The sequence below is a fragment of the Orcinus orca genome, chromosome 11 (assembly GCF_937001465.1).
Source record: "Orcinus orca chromosome 11, mOrcOrc1.1, whole genome shotgun sequence".
In the NCBI taxonomy this organism is placed as follows: Eukaryota; Metazoa; Chordata; class Mammalia; order Artiodactyla; family Delphinidae; genus Orcinus; species Orcinus orca.
Window position 1 is genome coordinate 32,074,969 of NC_064569.1, and position 22,120 is coordinate 32,097,088.

The window sequence follows — 22,120 nt, forward strand, 5'->3', positions numbered from 1 at the left end:
CATGATTAGATCTTGATCCTTTCCCACCTGAGGAACGTCCCGAGGTCAGAGTGAAAGAAGGGAAAGGAATGGTGTTGCTCTGTGACCCTCCATACCATTTCCCAGGTAAACTTAGCTCTTCTGTGATTATAAGCACCTAGGAAATGAAATGGGGAAGTTTCTGTTTTCTATTTTTTTGTTTTATTTTCTTAATAATAATGGAACATTTATAATTAAATAAGACTCAATATTTGTGTAACCTTATAATGCATGACTTACTAGTGATTATAGATGCTTTTTTAATTCCTTAATAACTGGGCCTTAATTCCAAAAAATCTATGGTCATTTCAGTTTATAAACAATATATATGTTGGATTATGTCCCTATTAAAGCTCCTGGTACACAGGAGAAAACACTGTAGATTTTCTACAAATGACCTCTGAAATAGAATAGTACCAAGGAAGAATATATAATCAACCATTTTATTAACAATTTAGCATCTACAGTATACTGTGAACTGTAATTAAACACTAGAAAGGAATAAAGGCATAATAAATTATTAATCTCTGTAGGAGTACCAATCCAGAAGAAAGGGGGTAAATCAAATGTCACCTATTAGAAGATTTAACTTTTGAATTCATGTTTTCAGTAATTTGATATGGCTAAAAGAAAAGCCACCAAAGTGTTAATTAAAAGATGAACACTGCATACATTTCACTTGTTTTATTTATCAAATATCCTCTTCAAACAATATATTAATACCACTTTTCTCACAGAAAAAAATGTTTTGGGTTCTTATAGTTTTAATATTATGTCATAAAGACATAAAATATTATATCTTTAAATATCTCCGTAGAGAATGATTCATAACAGGCTAGTATAAATCATTTTCTATGGAATATATTAGTGTGGCATATATATACATATATATATATATATACTATTCCAATTATGTATATATAAATTCAAATTTTTTTTGATCATTTTCTTTCTAATAGCTATGGGAGAAAGATAATTAATTGATAAACATAGGAGGAATTTATGAATCCAAAATGTTGTAAAAAAAATTTCAAAGAGGGAGTAGTCTTTTTTTTGAAGAACTGACAAAACTATGAAAAAAAAAATCCTATCATGTTCATAGTGTTTCCCACAAACCGAATGACCATAAGTCACCAGTGTCTACATTTGACCATATTCAACACTGGATGGGCTTCATTCAATCACTCATTCACTCAACAAATCTCTTGTGAGCACTTGTTATGTATCAGGCACTGTTTACACCACAGAAATACCTCATTGAGCAAAATAGAAAAAGCTACTCTCCCTCAGAGACCTTCTACAGGGAGAGAGACAATAGACAAGATAAATAGTTAATAGACATAGCATGTTAGATATTAATAGATAAGTGAAAGGGAGAAAAAATAATCCAGGAAAATGGGAAGAGGAAGTGTTGAAGGGATGACTAAACTTTTATAAAGGGCATCACTGAGATGGTAACTTTGAAATAAAGCCTGAAGGAAATGAAGAAGCTAAAATGAAGATATTTGAAGGAAGGACATGCCAGATATATGCCACAGCAAGAACAAAGTTCCAAAATGGGAGTATGGAGGAAGACAAAGTGAGCCAGGTTGCTGAATGAGATACAGGGTAGCAAGGAATGAAATCAAAGCGATACAAGAGATATATTGGTTGGAACCTTATAATCCATAGCAATTACATTGGCTTTTACTTTGAGTGAGAGTTACATTGAAGGGATTTAAACAGAAGAGTCATATGACATCACTTAAGTTACAGAAAGTTAAATCTGGCTACTGCTGTAAGAAAAGACTCAGGGGAGGGTAAAGGTGAAACCAGGAGATCAGTTCAAAGGTATTGCAATCATCTGGGCAATGAATGGAGGACCAGAGTAGTGGCACTGGAGGTGGAAAGAAATGGTTAAATTCAAGATATATTTTGAAGGAAAAGCCAAGAGGACTGGCTGGTAGACTTTCTGTGAGATATAAGAGAAAAACAGGAGTCAAGGATGACATCAAAGTTTTTGTCATGAGCTCTTGAGAGGATGCAGCTGCAATTGCCTGGAGGAATAGCTATGGACATAAGAGTGAGGTGCCTGATTTAAACCTTCAAAAGGAGCTGTCAGATTGGCATTTCTGTGAATGTGGAACCCAGGGGCAACATCTGAGCTAGGAATATCAGTTTGTGATACATCATTTTATAGTTTTAAAAGCCATAGGAATGCATGTGATAACTTAGGGAATTAGTACAAATAGAAAGGGGGAAAATGTCCAGGGAACAGGCTTTGAGATTTTTCTGAGATAAGTCTTGTTTTCAAGTCTCTGTGACATCTTTACTACTGTGCCGAATGAAGAATTTCATGGACCAAAACAAGGTTGATAGAAGCTTCAAATCATTAAGCGAAATGACTAATTACCTCTTCATCCTGATAAAGATACATATGTTTATATGGGCAGGGGCAGGGCAGGGAATTAAGTAGGTCTTTTAAATAAGCTGGAGAAACATCATTAATCATAGAATAGAATCTGAGCTGCTCTTCATCTCCTTTTGTCCGCTTGTGTTCTTAGCGGATTATGACCTCTTTGAACTTTAGACATGCCATCTTCAAACATAAGAATGGACATATGCTTCAAAACCATAATGTGTGTATGTATGTGTACTATTTTACCATCTCCATGCCATAAATCTATCTTCCTCCTATATGCAGTTAAGTTAAGGTTTTGTGTTTGCAGTTTAAAACTTAATGGCGTTGAAGGAGTAAAGGAACCTGCCTTTGGATTCTGAGCCTCAAAGAATGTTATATATGCAACTATTTATAGTTGTCAAACCCTGCTGCTCTACTTGGTGATCTGATAACCTAGGATTTAGTCCTTACTAAGTCAAGTCAACTTAGACATATCTACATCTCAATTTCCTTGTTTAAAATTTGAGAATAATAATTCCTGTGCCACCTACTTCATAGACCTTGTTGTGAGATTTAAATTTAATAATATATTTTTAAATGATAAAATGGTTATATAATTAAAATGGATTATTATTAAAGTAAATAAAATACATTTAGTACATTTAGTATTTTGAACCTTATTATTAAAGCAAATAAAGTACTTCTTACTCTACTAAGAATTTTTTATTCACGATTATAGCAATGTTGTCTTTCTCATTTATGCACAGGAAAAAGATCTAGAAGGGAAGTCTCATTGTTTACAATCCATTACATTTTTCTATGGATTTGGGTGTTCTACAGTTTCTTGCAAAGGGGAGAACTCTGATTTGAACCAGTTTACTTATTTATCAAGAATACTTATACGTAACTATATCAGTACAGATGTTGATTCAATTTTATAACAACATTTGATATACAACGGATTGCCTAATGCCTAGCACAGAATAAGTGTCCAAAAAATATTTGAGGACTGAGAGAGTGAAAGAGTAAATAAATGTGTTCATTAAATTGGTGGATATGTAGTGATTACAATTTCATTAAAAGATAAATTTCCTGTTAAGATTTTGTTTTATTAAATAGCAATCAATAATTCATGAATGTGTAAGACTTCCTAAACCCCTAGACCCTCAGAAAATGAAAACACGATGCTTTGTTTCTGGCCAATTTTCAGAACCATCAGAAATTGAGTTATACATCTCACAAAATAGAAATCATATATGGGCATATTAAGTGAGAGAATAAAGATGAAATCCATTGTTCAAAGGGTGGATACTATTGACAAAATATGGAATACCAAGTAATAGATATGGTGTGAATTTTTTTAATGAATAAGAAAGTGGGAATACTCCTAAGAAAAATAACTCATGAAATGGTGAATATGATATTGAATGAATCTCAATAGACTAAAAAGGTAAGCACAAAAATAGACACGAATGCCAGAGCATCGTAGGGAATATGTGAGCCCACGGTATAAGTTGGTATAAATTTCTTTCTAAAAGAGTTTAATGTATAGTTTATTGTGAGTATCAAAGAAAAATTAGGAGCTATAGTGATTTTTTTGGTATAGGTAAATTCTGTTCTATTGAGGTTAATTAACAAAAAAAGTACAAACATCTTCTTAAAAGTTTGTGAATTATTCTTCCAGGGAACACTTAAGTACTTTAAATCTATTTCAAGGAGAAATATATATTATTTATCAAGGTTAGATAAGTGATGTATTTCAAAGTAATACAATGAAACTAGTCAAATGCAGTAAAATTGGCCAAAACAAATCCGTCTGTAATATGGTCCAGACTCTCTTGAGGCAAAGGAAAAAACATCCCAGACATCTATCAATAAAAGTAATGTTTTTGAAACAGGTGCTGGTACTTATTACTTTTTCTAAAAAAGTAATTTTATAATAATTTATTTTTTAAGCCAGACAACAGGGCTATGAAGAAAGCAGGTGTTGGCTTCTTCAGAGATGGTTAATTTTACCATCTGCATGGGGCAGGGGAAGACAGATAGATAATCGATTGAGCCCCTGTGAGAACTTGGTCAGGGTTTGGCTCTTGATTGCCTAAATTCAGTCTCATTCTTAAGTCCGAGCAGCAGGGCAGCTACCACACCAGTCGAGGAACCGTTTTGGTAGTTCTGGGGTGGAAAGGGAAGTTGGAAGATCTGTTCTGCCTCCCTACTGCTCTATATCCCCGGGGAAGTCAACCAGCTAAAGCTCTGTGTCCCTGTTTAAAAATAGCAATAGCAATTCCTACCTTTATTTTAATGAGAAATGATAGCTTCCAACATATTGCAATTATTCTTTCATCCAAGTAGATGGCTTATCAGTAGGCAAAAATTCGTTATATAAATTTAGATTAACTATTAATATTACAAGTCCCATAAGGGCAAAGGCCAAATCTGTCTTGTTTAGTGACACATAGAAGATAACTCAGTAAACTGGGGAATCCACATTGGGCATTAAATCAGCCAGACAAGTTGCTCTGTAGTCCAACACTTATGTTTCTATCAACATCATGGAAATAACTTCTCTGACCTAGTGTTTCTCCCTTGAAGATTCAAATAGTAAAACATTATCCCATTCCTCTTTTCTAATGAGTGGTAAACAGAAAACTTTCTTAAAATTTACAGAAACTGAAAAATATAGTAATTAAAATAGACTGACCAAAATCATATTTAGTCTAGATTTAAAATACAGTTCTCCATATTCACATAACTATGGAGTACTCAGACTATTCTGAATGCATTTTGTGTGTGGTATCTTGAAATCATTGTATAGCTAAGAAAATCCTTCTTCTGTAAGGAAATCTATACTTTCCTGACTCTTTCTGACTTTTTGGAATTTAATTTTTTGCAGAAATCATTACAAAACTATTAATTTTCTTTTTAAGTGAGAATACAAAAAATATTTCAAAATTAGACAGGTTTACAGTTGTTAAAATATACTATAAATATTATTTTGGATCAAAGATTACATGGAATTATTTGTGCCCAATGCCAAGAACCTGATTTCAGCAATTTAAGCAGCCCCCAAAGTTTCTTCTTATTTTGTTTCTCCTGTGGTTTTTACCTGACCTTAAATCAGCATAAGAATAACAATTAAGATAATAGAATCATTCACAGATATAAATGCCTAGAAAGATGTATGCTAACAATGATAACTCTGAGTTGGAGAATTATGGTGGTTTAATTTTCTTTCTCTTTTTAATATCTGTATTTCCTATTATTTTAATAAAAATAAACTTCTATAATTAAAAAGTAAAGATGAAAAAACAGAATAATCATCTTCATTCGCTTTTATAATATTGTATATTGCTGGAGAAAATTACATAGCTAATCTAAATGGAATCCCCTGGATTATTATTCTCAAGCATGCTGAATGTATATAGTGTGCAATTCTTATAGTTTTTCCTATTCAGCTCTCTTTCACACTCCCATTAGCAGCTTCACCAATCACCTTGAGTTCCCTGAAGCAAAAGGGTATTATGTCACGATTTTTTCTGTGTGTGTGTGGTACGCGGGCCTCTCACTGTTGGGGCCTCTCCCGTTGCGGAGCACAGGCTCCGGACGCGCAGGCTCAGCGGCCATGGCTCACGGACCCAGCCGCTCCGCGGCATGTGGTATCTTCCTGGGCCGGAGCACGAACCTGTGTCCCCTGCATCGGCAGGCGGACTCTCAACCACTGCGCCACCAGGGAAGCCCCATGTCACGATTATTTCATTTTTAAAAGATCATGACTTTCTACCATCTTACATCTAAAATCCTTTCTAACTTGAACTAAGAGATCCCCTCTTTTTCTGAGGTGATCTTCCTAGTGGCAGTTGTCTTCACATGGTTATGATGTTTTAAAGGGAATCAGCATATTGTGACTGAGAAATACGCATTGCCCAGAGTTCCCTCTTGCACATTACTGCTGCACATGACTACTGGGGGGTCATTCCTCAAAACTGGAAGGGGATATAGGAATAGAAAACTGCATGAAAAACAGCAATTTAATGAGGAAATTCAACTTTTGGCCTAGCCAGCCAGTATGTTTAGCCAAAGGAATTTCCTACAGTTACAAGTTACCATATGATCTGCTTCCTAATATTTAAGAAAACAAATAAGATACCTTCCTCGGGCTTCCCTGGTGGTGCAGTGGTTGAGAGTCCACCTGCCGACGCAGGGGACACGGGTTCGTGCCCCGGTCCGGGAAGATACCACATGTCGCGGAGCGGCTGGGCCCGTGAGCCATGGCCGCTGAGCCGGCGCGTCCGGAGCCTGTGCTCCGCAACGGGAGAGGCCACAGCGGTGAGAAGCCCGCATACCGCAAAAAAAAAAAAAAAAAAAAGATGCCTTCCTCTGTTTCTGTAGTTTTCACTTTTTAATGTGGCCAGAATAGGCTATGTAAACTCATTCCTAAATCAATCATTTAAAATAGGAGTATAAAAATAAAAAGATATAGAGCCACAGTATAGTTAGTAATCTTGATTTTATCTTTTAAATGCAGTAGGGAAGATGGAATTTGGAATTATTAGACCTGGATTCAGAATCCTAATTCTCTTAGCCATGAAATTCTAAGCAAGTCATTTAACCTCTCTGAGTTTCGTTTTGCCCATCAATGAAATAAAAAATAAAAATTAGTAATCCATAAATAATTGAGAGAGAGAGAGATATAATTGCTTAGCATCACTTTATACTCACTCAAACTACAGTAGCTTTTAGAAAATTTTCAGTTTATCTTGGCCTATTTCCAACTTCTTGGCTCTATAAAAGCTTAGATTAGATTATGTGCTTATTACTAGAAAGCAAAATCTTTGCTTTTGGAGAAGAGATTAATACTTAGTCAACAATATTTTAAAAGCCTACATTAGGTTATGGGCTAGCTTATTATTAGAAAACAAAATCTTTGCTTTTGGAGAGGAGGTTAATACTTAGTCAACAATATTTTCTTCTAGATGATCTTAGCTACCGCTGGCTTCTAAATGAATTTCCTGTATTTATCACAATGGATAAACGAAGATTTGTGTCTCAGACAAATGGCAATCTCTACATTGCTAATGTTGAGGCATCAGACAAAGGGAATTATTCCTGTTTTGTATCCAGTCCCTCTATTACAAAGAGTGTGTTCAGCAAATTTATCCCACTCATTCCACTACCTGAACGTAAGTATCATATTTGTTCCTCTGTTTTTGCAAGTTTGTCTGCTTATGGCATACTTACAATAATGAAAAGAGATATCCAGTGGGGAGAACAGCTGTCTGCTCTGTCGGAGCAAACAGAGGATACGTACTTTGTAAGCCTTGCCCTTCCTTAGTTTTTCCCATAGAGAAGATTTACATCATAAAAGTGTCCCTAAGGTGGTTGAGTTTAGACTGGTTGCCTCTAGCTCAGGGAATGCATAGAGAACCAATCAATTCATTAGCAAAATACCAATATATCATTTACAATGGGAATCACCAGCAACTGCTTTTTGTTTCATGTCCAATCCTACTTCTTAGTAAATTCATGAAAGAGAATGAATGATTAGATCAAAACAAACTATAGTGATTACAGAATTGGGGGGCGGGGGGAAGAAGGCAATTGGATTATTTTGATATTTTTAAGAACTATTTACATGAAGCAAATAAGTATATAAATTGCCTTTCTACTGTAAGTAGTGTAGGGTATGACTACCGTGGTGCCATATTTGATGACCACTAACATTCTTGACTGGCCTTTTCTCAGGCTTCAATTGAATGAACTGCATTCCGTTTTTTAATGTACCACTTCCTGAGAAATCAGATCACAATATGTTTTCTTACTTCACATTATTTTTATCTCAGTCCTGCTGCTACACTCATATTGCTGAGTTCAAGCTTCTGAAGAAATACTGGCACTGTTGTTGGCAGACTTAGGTTTGGTTCCTACCACTAACCTTAAGTTGTATATAACAATGGGGAAAAGTCCATCATACCATAAAGATTCTATTTTTATTATTCTTCTCAAGATAGCAGTCACATGGTTAGAATTCAATAAATATCTTCTGATTTTCTGGCTTTTTTTCCCCTCCCAAATCTTAGGAGATACTCTCACCACTACTTCGCAGAGTGAAAAGGAGCCATCATGTAAAAATTTCCCTAACTTTCTTCCCTATGCTTCCCTCGACATTCAGTGCTTCTTTCTTTCTCGGTGGAAGAAGTGCTTCTCCTGCTGCTCAGGCTGCTTCCTCCAGTTGCCCTGGTTCACAGTCCATTTGATTCATTTAAGGACATCACTACATCACTCTTTCCTTTCTTTTCTGAATCTTCAAACTCTCCTCCATTCCTTTCCCTCTGCATATTATTTTGTATTCAATGAATAAGTGAAACCACTTCTTATTTGCTAAATCCAAAGGATATTTTCAGGCCTGATACTGTATGAATTTTGACACTTGTTGATCTCTCTGCCTCTCTTGAACTCGCCCTTCTTTTCCTATTTTTTCTGACTACTTCTGCCTCCGCTCATCTCCCACCTGCCTTGCTGACAAATTCTATACAGTATCCTTCATCAGATCTTCCTCCTTCTAATCTTTCTTTCTAATCTTTTTTCAAATATTCTCACTCATTTACACCTTTTTCTCTAGTAGCCCTATGTGATGACTCCAAATTTGCATCTCCAAAACTTTTCCCTATATTTAATCCTGAATTCTACCTACATCCTGGGCTTGACACACAGAAAGTTCCCAAGGATGTTAAGTTTGAAATATTCCAAGCACATCTTTTATCTCCTCTCTAAACCTCCTCTTCTGGTGTTCTTCATCTCATTTAGCAATACTGTCATATTTCTCATTTAGCAATAATTCGGGGGAGCATTTTTAATCATCAGCTCCTCTCCACTGCCATCCTCAGGACAGTGAGCACAGCGGTTCCCATTTAGGACATAAGCACTTGGGAAGTTTGAGGAAAATGTGGAACCCAAAGATAGTGATTCAGCAGACCTATGATGTGACCCATCCTTGACCCCTAGGAAGTGATCTGCAGGTTCAACGAGCATCCCAGGTGATTCCGATTAATTGGATTTTTGATCTGTACCTTGAGAAAACATTGATCCAAGGGGCAGTTCTTTTGATTTTGCCTGTAAAATACAACTTGGATCTGCCCTTTCCTTTCTGTTCCCACTGCAACTGTGCCCTCGTTTAGTCCCTCATCTATTTTTCTGAATTTATGAAACTCACTCCCTTAGATCTCTGACTCTCTGCTATTTTTCTTCTCCATATTCCTTCCTTTAAAACTGACAACAAGGTCTTCTACTTAAACCAAAATTAAGATTCATATCACTTCTTTTATCAAAACCTATTAGTAGTTCCCCATTGAGGAAATTAGCTTCAAAATGTTTAATATCACAGTTTCAAGTCTTCTATGTTGTAGGTTCAAGCTCATCTTCAACTACATATGCTTCAATATCATTTTGATTCCTAGACCTTTTATAATTCCCTGCACACTCCTGAAGTTGTGTCATAATATGCTATTTCCTCAACTTGAACTGGTCTGGTTCAAATGCCCTCTTTGCTTGAAATTCCCTTGGCCCCTATATACTTCCAACAATCCTCCTTGGCTGCCACTCTTTCAGAGCATTTACTTTTGTTTTGGCTTGTATTTCAGGTCTTTGTGTATCTATTTGTCTTTATAGTGTTATACAGTGTAAAATACACACTCATGTTGTGATCCTAAACAGTGTATTTAGCCTTTCTGAGCCTATTTCTTCCACTGTAAGATAGAGGGAATTACATCCTTCAATAACGACATGCTAAATAAATGTTGTCATTGATGAACACGGTGATGTTTAAATAAACAATTTTCTTCTTTCCTTCTCTCCTTCCCTCTTTTAAAATTGTTTTCTCTTTTCCTTCATCTCCATGGACACTCCTTTATTCTTTTCTTCCTCTTTCTTCCCTTGTCTCCTTCTTTTGCACTCTTCTCTCTTCTTTCTTCCCTTATCCCTCATTTCCTTCCTTTTTCTCTTTTTTCCTGATTCCCATAGAGTACCTGGCAGATCCAAGTTGTATTTTAGAGGCAGAATCAAAAGGAATGCCCCTTGGGTCAATGTTTTCTCAAGGTACAGATCAAAAATCCAATTTATCAGAATCGCCTGGGATGCTCGTTTCATACGTATTTTATGCTTGTTTTATACCTATTTGATGCTTCCTAAAGAATTGTTGAATTTTTTAGTTATTTGAGTCAAATTGGTTACACCGTTGTCAGAATGAGCCAATATGATTGAAAATGCTTAATAAAATTCATACTGTATGCATACTATGCATAAATAAACAAATCTATACATTGTGACATGATCAGATATTTTCCAGTACTTGTACAGAGAAAAGTCTTCCATACTGAAGCAATTCTAATCCTATAAAAACCACAATGTTAAACAAACGCTACTCTGCTTACTAATTAGTTGATATTTTTGTTTTTCTTAAATTAGGAACAACAAAACCATATCCTGCTGATATTGTAGTTCAGTTCAAGGACATATATGCATTGATGGGCCAAAATGTGACTTTAGAGTGTTTTGCACTTGGCAAGTAAGTATACTCACAGTTTTTATTAACATATATAGAAATACATTAAATTTTGTGTTGTTAGGAAATAAATGTTGTAAATGTTTAGCTATAAACATAGAGTAAATTGTCTTTTAAGAATTGTGGACCATTAGCTCTTACTTTCTCCTATTTAAGTCCTGTTCCTGATATCCGTTGGCGGAAGGTCCTAGAACCAATGCCAAGCACGGCTGAGATCAGCACATCTGGAGCTGTCCTGAAGATCTTCAATATTCAGCTAGAAGATGAAGGCACATATGAATGTGAGGCTGAGAACATTAGAGGAAAGGATAAACACCAGGCAAGAATTTATGTTCAAGGTAGAGATATTGTTTTAATTTTCCATACATTTAATCAATATCTTATTGAAAGCCACTTTCATACTTGAAAAACTAGCATAAAATGATTAGTTTAAAAATAGTGATGTGAACTACATTATGCAAAAGGATAAAATATTCATCTTTATGTCTAATTAAGTCACAAATATGAGTATATAAGTTAAGAGTTTATGCCACTGGTATCATAGGAACACCAATGGATCAATAGTAGTGTTATTGATAATTTTCAGAAAATATAATTCATATAGTTTGTAGACTTTCTTCAAGCTCTCTTTTTTATTTGTACAAGAACCTAGGCATTATGATTTAGTTTAACCCAGTGGTTCACAAACTTTACCATGTTTTAAAATCATCTGGGGGCTCATTAAAAACACAAATTGCTGGTTCCCACCCTCAGAGTTTCTGAGTTAGAAGGTCTATTTGGGACCCAAGAATTTGTATGTCTAACAAATTCTTGGGAGATGTTGATGTTACTGGTTCAGGACGCACACTTAGAGAACTACTGGTCTAAGGAAAAGTTTTCTTTAATATAATTTTCTTGGCACAAGTGTTTGATTCTCACACATTAAAATAAGCTTATGTTTGGGAGGAGAGAATGTTGTTTCTCAGTCAGTGCTTGAAACTTTTCAGGCTGAAATCATCCCTACAAATCCATTCACAAATCTACAATGTGAAGTTTGCAGGTCTAAATAAACATCTAAATAAACATCTAAGTCTTCAACAAGTGTATACTGAGTGTGTCCTCAGAGGCAGACACTATGATAGGAGCAAGGACTTAAAGGAAATATTCTGTCCTTGAGGAATTCATACTCTAGTCATATCATACAAAACCCCCAAATGTATACAAGCATATACAGTCAAATAAATATATACCCCCAATATATATAATTATAAAGAAAATAATGAGAGTGCGATATGGAAAATTACATAAGATATTGATAAAGCATATGGCAAAGGGGTACCTTAGTCTCATCAAAAAGATACATGATAGGAAAAACTGGAGATGATGCCTCAGCTGAACTGGAATACCAGAAGGCTGAAAGGGTACTGTGACAGGGTCAAGTCCAACCCCTACCCCTATCTCTCAGACCCCAGGCCTCTGTCTATATTGGAATAAAGTAAGTGTCTCCGATGACCCAGGATTTGCAGCCTCACCACCACCATCTCATAAAGTCCACTAAGATTAGGATCATTTTACCTTCACCCTGTGCATTTCATTTGCCTTAAGAAGCCCTTGGTCCAGGGCCTCCTTATGACCTGCACTTTAATACCCACAGAGCTCTGCACATGTCCTACTTAGTCTCTATTTCCCCCTCATTCCCAACTTCTGACGTCTTTATACTATGCTTCTAGAGCACATAGTCCATTATCAGAATCCCCTATATTCTCAACTTCTTTGAACATTCCCTTTATTCTCTTGCTCTAACTGAAACTTGGCTCTCCCTTAAAGACACTTTCCCCTGTAGACCACTCAAGCAGTGGCTGATTTTTCTTTCACAGCCCTCATCCCCAGGAGTGACTGGCAGTACTGCCAATACCTGCCTCCCTGCTCTTCACTGCTATTGCTAGACTATCTTTCTTTTCCTTTAATCATCCAGTTTACAATCTTATGTTAAGTCGCCCCTCCCCACTCATTGCCCTAAGATTTTCGCTATTGACAACTCTCACCAACTACAACTCTACTCCTGACTTCATTCTTGGTGACATAAAATCATGTAGACTAGGGGCTTCCCTGGTGGCGCAGTGGTTGTGAGTCTGCCTGCCAGTGCAGGGGACACGGGTTCGAGCCCTGGTCTGGGAGGATCCCACATGCCGCGGAGCAACTGGGCCCGTGAGCCACAACTACTGAGCCTGCGCATCTGGAGCCTGTGCTCCGCAAGAAGAGAGGCCGCGACAGTGAGAGGCCTGCGTACCACGATGAAGAGTGGCTCCCGCTCACCGCAACTAGAGAAAGCCCTCACACAGAAACGAAGACCCAACACAGCCAAAAATAAATTAATTAATTAATTTTTAAAAAATCATGTAGACTATAATAACTTTTCCAATAGTTTGCCCTCTCAGTTCCTTTGAACTCCTTTCCTCCAATGATCTTGTCCTACAACTTTCCTCAGCAACTCACTCCCACTGCCATGCTTCAGACCTTATTGTTACCCTTAATGTCGCCTGGCAACTAGACTACATTTCTCCAGATTCACTTACCTCTCACTCTCTTAGATGACCATTTCATGCCTTCATGATTTCCTTCAAACCCACAGTACCTCCTCCTTCAACCTTCCTCTCAGCTAATAACTTGGCTTCTTATTTCACAGAGAAAATGGTAGTAATTAAATTGGAGCTTTCACAAACTCCCACTCCACATCTACTGACACCTACTTCTCTACCCTTATCTCTTTATATTCTAGGTTCAGCTGCTCTCTGAGGTCAACATCTCCACTTGTACCCTAGACTCTACCCCTCTTACATAATAAATTAACACATAATTCTTTAAAACTTTATATGTAATTTTGAAAGATTTACATTATAAGAAAAAGATAAATTATTTTAGTGCTATTCGTGAATTAGCTTTCCAACAAAACGTGGTTCACAAATAGAAAAACAATTATGAATTTAATTACAGTTACCTAGTGCTGTAATATTGTAAGATAAAGTTTACCTGCTGACCTGTAGAAATACAATTTCACTGACTCTATCATTGATTTTATAACACACAGAGTATTTGATGTATTTTCTAGAGGAAGATCAACTAAGTGTAATATTTGTCCTCTTGAGATGATGATGAATTTTGACTTGCATTTGACAATTTTCAATGTCCTTTACTTTTAAGCATTTCCTGAGTGGGTAGAACACATCAATGACACAGAGGTGGATATAGGCAGTGATCTCTACTGGCCTTGTGTGGCCACAGGGAAGCCCATCCCTAGCATCCGATGGCTGAAGAATGGATATTTGGTATGTATGTTCAAGTGCTTTGCAGTTCTTGAGCCTATGTTCCGGTAACATTTCTGGGTGATCCTGGGATAAAGTTAGCAGGAGTGTCAATAGATTAAGGGCATCTAGTCCCTGAAATATAAAAGTCTCCTTTAAAAGAAAAAACCAGAAAGTGAACATAAAGTGTCTTTTTCCAGCTTAAACATTTTCTTATGTCTACCTTCTCTCTCTCTCTCCTTATTGTTTCCTTTGTTCCACTTTTCACCCTCTTCCTATGCATCCATCTCTACTACCTGATATTGTCCTCTTTTTCTTGCCACTGTTTCCCTGACCCCACAGAAACAGAGGTAAGAATGAAGGTCCTACCTTTAGCCCTGGGGACAAGTAGCAGCAGTGGGGTCCTTCTCTACCTTCCCACTGTAATCTCCCAGCTGGGCCAAGAGGGAAAAAGGTGGACTCTCTTCTCTGTAGGATGAATAGAACAAGAGCCACTGGGCATGGTAAGTGGGTTTTACTTCCCCATACCATGAAAACCCCACTCCACTAGACTTAGTTAACAGTGGGGGCAAAAATAATGTACCTAAATGGAAAGACAACCAAGCCCAAACCCAAATGAAACCATTTCTATTAAAGTCTATCAAGAAAATGTGTTTCACTTTGTGTTCTTTCCAGTATCATAGAGGGGAATTGAGACTGTATGACGTGACCTTTGAAAATGCTGGCATGTATCAGTGCATAGCTGAAAATACACATGGAGCCATTTATGCAAACGCGGAGTTGAAGATCTTGGGTCAGTATTATTTCTGGTTTCTGTTAACAATCAGCAAGAAAGCAACATATTAAAATGATCCTTCATTATATACAGATTATATTTAATTTCACATTACTTTCTTGAATTAGAAGTTAAACATTTCTAAAATGTGGTTTGAAATAGAATGATATTATTATTTTCCTTTCATTCATGAACAGTAAATAAATTGGAGGCAACATGGAGTATAAAGGTTTTTAAGACTTTTTTAATGGTAAAGCAAACTTTACACATGCCAATTTTTATGTCTTGTTCTCTCCTATGTTTGGGCAGCTAAACACTGCCAGGACATCACATAGTGAAGATTGATGCTTCCGCAATGCCTGTGAGCCAGCCTCAGATGAGTGTTTAGCACTTGGTAGCTTTATCAGTCCCTGGGTCCCTGGGTTAAAATTGCTATTGAAAACCTTCGAGACATTCCTCAATCCCCTTACCCCACACTCACTCCTACTTTCATATTACTTTCTTACTTCTCCATGAAAATTGAAAAACACTGAAATAAAATATTTCAACCTCCCATCCCTCTTCAAAACTATCTGAATCTTTACTACACTTGTCCTTTTGATACTCTTTATCCAGAGGACGATGTATCTTGTCCCAAAATAATCCCTTTATCTCTGCCCTCAACAGACATCCTTTCTTCGTGTGCATGTGTGTGTGTGTGTGTGTGTGTGTGTGTGTGTGTGAGTGTGTGTGCATATCCTCAGGCTGCCTCTCTTTCTGGTCATGCTTTCCTCTTGAATTCTCCTCTCTTTTGTCCTTGGTGATGCCATACTCTGATACCTCCCAGATTATTTTGTCTTGATCGCCTTCATTTTCCTTTTTACCCCTTCCCTGCTCAGTTGGAAATCTTGCTCTCTTCTAGATTTCCATTCCTCTGGTTGCATTCCATTTTCTTACTCATTCTTACTCATTCTTTCATTTTATAATATTATTCCTCAATTATTATTATTTTTAAATTTTTTAAAAAAACCTGGATGATATCTTCTTCTTTGCCCATTAACTATCAAGGACCCCTTAATTTATACATCTGGCCCAGAATTTTATCCTCAGCTTCAAGCTCACTATAAAAGCTTCTTGGTAGAAATGGTCATCTGGGTAACTTCACAGATATCCCAAACTCAGCATGTCTGAAACCTAATTCATTATTTCTCACTCATTCACATCATCTCCTCCTGAAATATTTACTGTTCTAAAGAATGACACAATCTACTACATACTTTCCCCCCATTACATCTATTAAATTTCTCATTTTTATCCCATAAATCTCTGAGATTTTTTACTTTCTTCTTATTTTCATTACAACTACTTTAATTAAAAGTATCATATCCTTTTCATACTATCATGTCCTTTTCATACTATTTGAAGTGGCTGTCACCAAGTTTAGTAATATTGTAAGTAATGAATCAGGTGGGCAGGATTTCTCTGCTAGAAATGATTACTGAAAAGATAAAACAATGACTCAGTGCAGTCTCTTTTATTCTTGAGACACCAAAGGGAAATTTTTTAAAACATTGGTATCACTGCAAATTGAGTGACACTAAAAGAACATGAAAGACACTGAGACAGTTATAAGAAAGTATTAAAGAAAGCTATCTTTAAAAAGAGTTGAGGCCTTCTTGATTTTAACTTTTCCTGCCTCTTCTTATAATGCTGAGTATCATATTCCATTTCTTCCCCCTAAAGTCAAAATTCCTTGCTAATATATTTAATCTAGTTTCTTTGGGTATCAAGGAAACATTTAGGCTTAGGCTTCATACCCTATCGCTTTGGTATGAAGTGCAGTAAAATCATTTTGACTCTTAGAGAAGATATGAGGTGAATTTCAATTCCTTCCAAATGTAAATGCTTTTGTTTACTGTTAAAATTTCTTGTTAATTGTTATATATTATAAGAGAAAATGAAAATTTAACAGCTCAGACTGAAAGATCTTTCTGTCTTCAAACCTAAATCTTGCAATCATTAATCTATTAAGGCAGTAATTAAGCAAATTGATCATTTTGAGACTGAGATTAATTCCTGACCATCTTTATATTTGTTTCAATCTATTTTTGTTTATTATCTTTAGGAACAGTGTTTCTCTCTCTTCTTTCCTGAGTTATTTAGTTAATTCATTTATTCATCCACCAAATGATTATTGAGTGCTTACTCTGCACCAGATACTAGTCTGTAATAGGCTCAATAAAGAACAAAAGAAAAAATATATATATATATGTATGTATACATGAACATGGTCTAGATTCTGTCACTAGAAATTCAAACATTAGGTAAGCATGGGTCATTTAAATGACTGCACCAAATCAACGATTTTATTAAGACTGAACAGATTCAGAAAAAAATCTTATTTTCTAGATAAATTTAGACTTTCTAAATATAATCTGATGAAAATTTCTCTCATATTTTATAAGCAATATGTCACCCACAATATTTATTTAGCCTATACAAAATACCACATGCTGTGTTAGGTGTACAACACAGTTGGTTGTTTACTTATTTATTTCCAATTATAAAAAGTCAGACTAAAAGAACAATGGGATAACCTAAATCATTTTTATAAAAAGTGTGTTCTTCAGAGCTTGTTAGAAGTGCTGAATATCAGGTCCACCCCAGATCTATTAAATAGCATTTTACCAAGATCCTCAGATGATTATGATGCACAAATAAAATTTGAGAATCATGGGACTAGATGATGAAGGGTCAAGACCTGGATAAAGATATACTTAGGCCTAGAAAAGCCCCCAGAAAGGACAGTTTTATAGATGATTGGGATGTGTGGAAATAAAAAGATGGAATCCCCCTGGAGTCTGCAAAATGACAGAGATTGAGAAATGAGCTAGATGTGGGGACACTAAAGAAAATTAGAGCATATCATCAAGAGAGTAATATTTTTTGAGACTCTATAGCCTGTTTTCATAATTATTGATCTGTACTTTGAAGTAAGGGTGAGCTACAGGTGCATTATGTACTTCTCAATTAATTGAAAACATCATTCCCATAACTGTTTGTAGGTTGGTCCTGAAGGCAGGGGTCTCTCTGTTTATTAAGGCATCTCATAGTGTCTTCATGCAGTTGGTACTCAATAAATGTTTGTATAATGAAGGAGGAGTCATATTGTTTATTGAAAAGAGCATGCTTGCAAATCAGACAGATCTAGATTCAAATGTAAATCCCATTTTATACCTTACTGCCTGTGGCACCTTTGGCAAATTATATAATCTTAATAGGTATCAGTTCTTTCATCCGTAAGCTGGGGACAGTTCATTCAAAGTGTGACTATGATTACGGATTATGAATATGTGTCAATATTAATAATTGCTCAATTTCCTCTATCCTTTCACTTAACTTCCCTTGCGCAACTGAGTCAAGACACTTGAATTAGGTATTACCTTCAAGGTAAATATTCATACAGCATTTGATTACAACTTAAATGTGTAATAATTAATTCAGTTATCACCAAGAATTATACATTTAAAATGGGTAAATTTTTGATAAGTAAAATATACCTCAATAAAGTTTTAAATAAAAGAAAACAATTATTATTATTAGGCATGGAATGTCTGTTGGTCATTGCTGATAACATTTGGTGAGATTAATCTTTTCTATTGATTATTAATCAAAAGGGAATAAAAGATGCTATAGTATAGAAGAAACTTCTGTTTCTTTTTTTAGCAAAAGAGACAAATAATAGTTTACTTTCTTTTAGCTTTGGCTCCAACTTTTGAAATGAATCCTATGAAGAAAAAGATCCTGGCTGCTAAAGGAGGAAGAGTTATAATTGAATGCAAACCTAAAGCTGCACCCAAACCAAAATTTTTATGGAGTAAAGGTACAGAGCGGCTTGTCAATAGCAGCAGGTCAGTCCAGAAACTAGAAATCCGATTGCAACTCAGTACTTGGAAAAGTTTACTTTGTAGAGAACTTGTTTTCATATTCATAGTGTAAATAATTTTTGTTCTAACTTTTCTCCCCAGAAGATATCACAGCTCTAAGGTAAACAGAAATACCCATCACTGTCAGTATCTATTATAAACAGAATTCAATTTTTAGACTTCTAGAGTTTATAAGGAATTTTAAAAATTGAGGCTCAGAGGTTTGTGACAAATTGCCCAAGGCCACAAAACTAATTAACAATAGGAAATAAAATAGGGTCTTTATAATTTTTCCCCTAACAAGGGCTTCTATAGCCATTCATATTTGATTTAATTTTATGCAATTAGCCTATTAAATATTTCAGTAGGGAAATAAAAGGTGATTTTAAAGTACAAATCACCTCTTCCCTCTTCTGAAGTGAACAGGAACTTCTAATCTTCCTAACTATATATGGGGAGAAGGAATGTTGGGAAATAGGAGAATTGGTATGTGAAGGTTGGGGAGCAGCAAATATTTCAAGCAGGGAGCACAGCATGTGAAAAGGCCCTAAGGCAGAGAGAAGAGGATGTATAAGGAATGTAAGAACTAAAACCAACATGGCTGTCTTTAGAATAAAATGGAGAACAGTTTTAAGGGATGACACATAGTAAGCCAGGTCATTAGTAACAACATTTTCTGTGGCTTCATCTAAGAGTAGTAGAAATCTGTCTAAAGGCTTAAATAAGGGAGGAAAAAAGTAGTTTTTGCCTTTAAAAAAAATATTCTAGCAAAAGTATAAAAGATAAATCTTTATAGTAATCCAATAAAGAATGTAAGGTGGGTGTTATCTCTGTTTTGATGTATCTAAAGCCTGGAAAGTTTAAAGTGACCTTCTGAAAATGTATCAGTAATCTCCAAGCCAGAACTTGAACTTGTGCCATGCTGATATGGAATGAACACATGGCAACACAGTTTTCTTACTAGGATAATCACAAGTATGGTTGTGCATGAGACAAAGCTGTGGTTGGGGAGGGGTGTGCAAGGACAGCAGCTGCTTCCCTGAATACATTAAATTCTACAGGTAATATGTCTGACTAAGATTTATTAACACTTTAACAAAATGATACTAGAAGAATCAGTGTTAAAGGAAAAGTCAATCTGTGGAATACAGGGTTGAAGCTTTAGCAGTCAGATAATGAGTGATGCAGACCATGATCATAAGGTAGTTCCAATTTTAGGTATTCACTACTGCAACAGCCTAGAGCATAGCATTCCCTGTTGGCTGCACTATTAGCTCTCTCTCCTTAATGAAAAGAATCTTGCTCTGATTCTGATGAGGACTCATGCCATGGGCCTCTGCAACCACAAATTTCTCAGAACCATGCTTCATGGATTTGTTTTTCCTAAATACAAACATGTGTTCAAAAAAAGAAAAGTCTAGCTCCTAAAATCTTATTATTCTAGTCCTGTCAATATTTTTAAAGTATTTGAATCAAATTGTATGACCTTTTGATGAAAGAGTCTATAAATCTAATTTTTGCTCACTATGTTAACCCATTAGTAGCTCAGATTACTTAAGTATCTCTTTATTATAGATTTGGTATTTCATGTAAAAATAAGTTTGAATGTTATAAAATAGTATGTATTAAGAAAAGTTAAACTAATAATTACTTTTAGAGAAACATTTCTGTTGAAAATAATATTAAGGAGTAACTGAATAACTGTCTTTGAGCATAACTATAATCTCATTCTGATTAATATAATTACCTAAAAACTGTTCCACATTACTAAGTTATCTCTGTGCCTGGTAAATGGTTTGTAAAATGGCATATGCAGTACTTGCAATCAGGAGAGAGGAAACATAAATCTTGATAAGTTGTAATTAAGTTCTCAATTGTATGATTTTATTTAAGGTTAAAATGATATGCATTCTCCAACAGAATTTCTTTGTAGTTGTTCATTCATAACCAATGGACTGCTATCAACTCTAAAATGGTCTTTATCTGAGCCTTTTATATGAGAGTCTCTCCAAGATTCTTTTCTACCCCAGAGTTGGTGTGCTTTAAACATTAACAAATAAGATGGAGGTTATACTGGAATAATTTTGGCAACAATAAGTGACTACTTTATTAAAGACCAGATGGTTCCTGGCTTGTTTGACTGTTTATCTATATGATCTAATCTGAAAATAAGGATAAGATTCTGATAATTTAACTACATTGACTTTAGAATATGGATCATTATTCAAAAACATCAAGTTCCCTAAATACTCTTACTGAAATTAATTTTAATGTCATGGACAAAGTACCTGAAAGTGTAGGTGAGCTGAACAACACAAGGAAGTATACCCTTTAAAGATGACAATGATCAATTGAGAGCTAATATATGTGAGAAAACTAAGAAAATAATGTGGGTTTTAGAAAGATTAATTGTTGCTATTGTTGTTTCCATTGCAACTTGATGATAATTTTCATTGCTTTACGTACAAAATAATTAAATGGGGTGGGGGTGGAAAATTGGCTAAGGACTTACACTAGAGCTTAGTGAGAAAAAATGAGACACATTAATGTTAGTACTGTGTTAATATGAGTTCTATGAGAAGCAGATGACAATGCGGGATTAGCCATGCAAGACATTTATTAATGGCAATGCCTAGGAAGGAAAACAGAGAAGACTCTTGGTGAAGCCTGGGACAGCCATCTGAGATTCAGGTCTGCTTCCAAATGAAGGGGAAAGGGAAGGAAGGAAGAAAGGCTGGGTAGAAATGGACTGCAGTGCAGATTTAATAGAGTGTGGTAAGACCACTGGAAAGCGTTCCAGCTAAAAATGCCCATCAGAGGAGCCTGATGTCTACCTGGAATATGCAGCCTTAAAATCCCTCCTGGACTCAGTCATTGGCTGAGAGCAACCTGTGGAAAGTGTTGTTTTGGCTCAAACACAGTGATGGATTTCTGAGTGCAGCAGCTAGAGCTGTGGATCAGTTACACTCCTCACAGTGAGAACATAGAGGGACATTGGCATAGCTTCCACAATATCAAATAATTACTTTTATGTTTATATTATGCTATTACATTATTTCTTCAATAAGTAAAAAGTATTCTGAAATGAGCTTAAGTTGGAACTGGAGAGTTAAAGACGAGCAAGGAAATTATGGAATATATTATTGGTGAAATTTTTGGTGTTTTCTTATATGGAGATTTTTATTAAAAAGTATGTATGTAGTA

At 35.6% G+C, this 22,120-nt stretch overlaps 1 protein-coding gene across 8 annotated transcripts in view; it reads left to right on the forward strand.

Moving 5' to 3' along the window:
* Window positions 1-22,120, forward strand: part of CNTN1 (contactin 1) — a 377,545-nt gene that overhangs the window by 228,346 nt on the left and 127,079 nt on the right. For all 8 annotated transcript variants that reach the window (XM_004283468.4, XM_004283470.4, XM_033412353.2 and 5 more), the window contains 7 exons: window positions 10-105; window positions 7,372-7,578; window positions 10,859-10,958; window positions 11,112-11,293; window positions 14,136-14,260; window positions 14,912-15,029; window positions 18,751-18,901. In XM_004283468.4, the coding sequence (XP_004283516.1) occupies window positions 10-105; window positions 7,372-7,578; window positions 10,859-10,958; window positions 11,112-11,293; window positions 14,136-14,260; window positions 14,912-15,029; window positions 18,751-18,901 (979 nt within the window). The remainder of the gene's footprint in view (window positions 1-9; window positions 106-7,371; window positions 7,579-10,858; window positions 10,959-11,111; window positions 11,294-14,135; window positions 14,261-14,911; window positions 15,030-18,750; window positions 18,902-22,120) is intronic.